The sequence below is a fragment of the Natator depressus genome, chromosome 4, assembly GCF_965152275.1.
Source record: "Natator depressus isolate rNatDep1 chromosome 4, rNatDep2.hap1, whole genome shotgun sequence".
NCBI classification, from domain to species: domain Eukaryota; kingdom Metazoa; phylum Chordata; order Testudines; family Cheloniidae; genus Natator; species Natator depressus.
The window spans coordinates 89,385,350-89,389,330 of record NC_134237.1 but is presented as its reverse complement, the minus strand read 5'-3'; the positions used below and the strand labels follow the sequence as shown (position 1 = coordinate 89,389,330).

Here is a 3,981-nt window from a genome sequence, read left to right as displayed (position 1 = left end):
GTGGGATGTGGCTGAATCACAAACAGGGCAACTGCCCCCTCCGTTGCTCCCTCGTTCCCTATAATTTATCTGGAGAGGAGGAGAACTGAAGTCATGGTGAAATTAACAAAACACACACACTTTGGAAAGTCTCCCCCTCCGCCCCCCTTGTTTTGTTCTAACTCGGGCAGCCTATCCTGAGGGTTTGGAGGAGAAGCCAAGGGGGTTTAGATCTGCATCTCTTTCAGGAATCACGTGTTAAATAGTTGATATAAAACCCCGGAGCAGGGGATCCAGGCGGGGGACTTGAAGACCAGCCCTCTCCAGGGACCCTTTTGTTCAGCTCTCAGACATAAGCACCTTCTCGCTAGCCAAGTGCTTCAGTGGCAACTTCCCGGCCTTGGCAAAGGAGACAGACCCGGCAGAGCCAGCCCCGACCCGCGGCAGCCCTTCGAAATGTCCCGATCCTTCTATGTCGACTCTTTAATCATCAAAGACTCCTCGAGGCCAGCTCCTTCCCTGCCTGAGCACCCCCACGGACAGGATTTCCTCATCCCCCTCAGCATGCCTTCCCCCCTGGTCATGTCAGTGTCGGGCCCCGGCTGCCCGTCCCGCAAGAGCGGCACCTTCTGCGTCTGCCCGCTGTGTGTCACTTCGCACTTGCACTCGTCCCGGGGGGGCGGCAGCGGGGCCATCCCCCTGCTCAAGAGCCAGTTCCCTCCCGGCGGAGACGCCCAGTACTGCCCCAGGATGAGCCATGCCCAGCACCAGCACCAGCAGAGCCCGGTACCAGCCGCCGCCGCCGCCGCCCTGGGCCACCCGGCCCATCACGCACCTGTCTGCACCGCCACCCCCTACAGCGTGAGCGACCCCAGGAGATTCCACTGCCTCAGCATGGGTAGGAGTCGCCGGCCCGGGGGCGTCACTGCACCCCGCTGGGGCGCACTTCGCTCTGCAGCGGGCGGGCAAGGGGGTGAGCGGGGATTTTGCGGGGAGGGCGGATGCCCAAGCCCGGGCGCGGAGCTGCAGCGCGCTGCAGGTGGGGATAGACTAGAGAGGGATCGTTCACTCCCGGGCGGGGGGGATGGGGATGAACTCAAGGGGGAAAGAGCAGGTGTGTGTTTGCTTCCATTAGTGTTTGTTGGGCAGCGGGGATGTCGCAGACAAAGCGGAGGCGGGTTTCCAGGGCTGGCGTTAGCGAGCAGGTAATGTGAGGCTCTCTGTCCGCACACACCGAAAGAGACGCTCACCCGGGCGTGGCGTCTGGCGGCCGCTGTAATACACGAAATGAGCCGGGGAGGGGGAAATACGTGTTTTGAAAAGGGCGATAGGGGCAGATTCGTCTGACTTCTTTTTAGCCCTTCTGTCTCTCCCGTCCAGGAGGATCCGAAACTAGCCACATCCCAAACGGCAAGAGGATGCGGACCGCTTTCACCAGCACGCAGCTTCTGGAGCTAGAGAGGGAATTTTCTTCCAACATGTACCTGTCCCGCCTGAGGAGAATCGAGATCGCTACCTACCTGAACCTGTCTGAGAAGCAGGTGAAAATCTGGTTCCAGAATCGAAGGGTGAAACACAAGAAAGAAGGCAAGGGGACCCAGCGAAACACTCACGGGGGCTGCAAGTGCGCTGGCAACCCGGGGCATTACCCGCGGTCAGAAGACGAAGAGTCTTTATCCCCATCATCGGCGAACGAGGACAAAGAGATCTCCCCTTTATAAAGCTCTAACAAACCCGCCGACTGCCTTTCCAAGCTGGGACGCCTTCGGTCCTCTGAACTAGCTGCTTCCACCCTACGGTTGCAAGCCTGAACTAAACGGGGAAGCCTGTGTGACTGCAAGGGCATACACCTGCCCAAGCTAGGACCATGCTAAGGAACACACAAAGGCAATAGTTCTTAGTGGCTCTGTCCGTCCATAAGGTTTATTTTAGTCGCTTCCCAGGTTAGATATTTTGAATGTACAGGCTTTAGTGGTGAGCGTTCGACGAAAACATTATTTATATAACACAAGGAGCAATGCTGCTCTTTTTAAAAAAAAAAAAAAAAGTGAACGTGGTCCTGGATTTCCTATGGGCATGGCAGTTTTCCTCCCCTCCCTCCACTCAATACAGTTAAAGAAAATCCCATTTCAAGACTTTGCTGAAAGTTCTGACGTCGAGAAGACTTTAGAGAATTAAAAGGACAAAATAGGGTCTAACTGCATGAGAATCTTCTGTACAGAGTTTAAACAATTACAATCGTTCGGAGGTTCGTTTGTATGTGAATAGTTTTATATAAGATTTATATTTATATTTATTTAAATGAGGTCAGACAAGAATTTTAATTTTTTTAAAGTGCCAGCTGAGTTCAAACAATGGTGGTGTAATTATTGGGGCAAAAATGGTGGTTTTTTAAAATCCTTTGTACACTAATTGAATTAGTATGTTTCAGAAAAAATATAAACCAATACAAATAAATGCCATCCGCTACTAACCTGAACAACTATGTTTCCTACTACACCGTGCTCTTGGTTTTAAACAAGTAAAGCTATTTCAGCATGAGAGAGTGCAAATGCACTTTCTAAGCCTGGCACTCTAACTAGCTTCTGGTTACTTTATAGCCCTGAACAATGAGTGTTCTTAGAGCTTCTGACAGCTTGTATTTGTCTGTTTTATTCACATCATCCAGCATAGCGGCGTTTTTGAAGCTGATTACTGTTGGTTGGTGTTACTGAAAGTGGAGCTACAAAATCCCAGCCTCTTCAGCAAGAAAATAGCTCGCCAAAGTTAAAGACACACTCTCTGGGATTGCCTAGGGGAGTGTGGCGACCCTATTGCGGGCCCGATCCTACAGGCACTGCAATCGGTGGCAGAACTGAACCCCAAGAGCTCGATCTGGCATCTCTTGAGCATGCCAGATCCCCGTGGGCCTTTCAATAGGAGTGTGGGGCGCGCAAGGTACACCAGGCTTTGCCCCTCCTGGGTTTAAGGAAGCTTTGTGCCCCAGCTGGGCTGGGTGACTCGAATCGTTGGAGTTTAAAATCCTGAAGTTTGTCAAAAAGGACGAAGGAACGGTTAGGCTAGAATTGCAAGGCACGGGTGTGACCCACAGTCCTCTCTGCGCAGCGGGAGACGCCTGCTGGCTTTGCCCAAGCCAGGCGGGTCGGTCCCATTGAACTCAGGCCTCTGCTGGGCAAAGCGCGTGGGAGTTGGCCCGCGAAGAATAAGCGCGGGCGACAGCAGCCACTGTCAGACTGGGCGCAGCGTAAAGTTCCGAGCCGCTTGCAAGGGCAACTAGGTATGGTGCCTGCGGGCCGATCCTGCCAGCCCTGACTCAGGTGAGTAATCCTGACCCACGGACAACTCTCTCTGAGTGAGACCTACTCCAGGTTGGAGGATAGGGCCCTACAGTTTCTTTATAGCCCATTTGTACAGCCTGACTGAAGAGAGTAAAGGCCCGAGGGCTGATCCTGGGTGCTTTGTCAGTGATTTCAATGGCATGAAGTGCCAAGCCACTCCTTGGCGACTATTCCTCATACCAGGATTGCCATCCATGAACCTACCGCTCTTTCCTGGGGCAGCTTTGGGGTGAAGCCTCACCCAAAGGCCCTTATTGGTACTAGCACGTGGCCTAGGATTAGATGTGCCCATTTTACCTGCTGAATTATTTTCTAGCAACATTTTTTGCCCCTCGTTGCAATCTCTTGCTATCATTTCCCTTTCTTCCCAGAGGAGATTTTTAACCACAGCCTCCAGTTGATTGCAAAAACCACAAGAAAAATAGTTGTCTCCTGCTCACTTAATTTTTTTCACATCCTTTCTCTTTAACAAAACCCTGGAGTCTGGGCTCAGATGTTGGTCTCTTCTTTCAAGTGCCTGCGCCACTCTTAATCACAGGATGGCTAATAAGGTTCCCGACTGTGTGCACAGCAAAAGTGAATAACCTAAACACACTGTACCATGCCAGTGAATGTCCTGGTGCATTAAAGCAAATGCAGTCCTGAACAATGACGGTCTGATAGC

The 3,981-nt window shown here is 52.2% G+C and overlaps 1 protein-coding gene across 1 annotated transcript; it reads left to right on the top strand.

The window, feature by feature from the left end:
- The first annotated feature begins 296 nt into the window (after positions 1-296).
- GSX2 (GS homeobox 2) lies at positions 297-1,917 on the top strand. The gene is made up of 2 exons (XM_074950088.1): positions 297-877; positions 1,360-1,917. Exons 1-2 carry the CDS (start codon positions 436-438, stop codon positions 1,698-1,700), a joined length of 783 nt encoding a protein of 260 aa, XP_074806189.1. The 5' UTR covers positions 297-435; the 3' UTR covers positions 1,701-1,917.
- Positions 1,918-3,981: the final 2,064 nt, after the last annotated feature.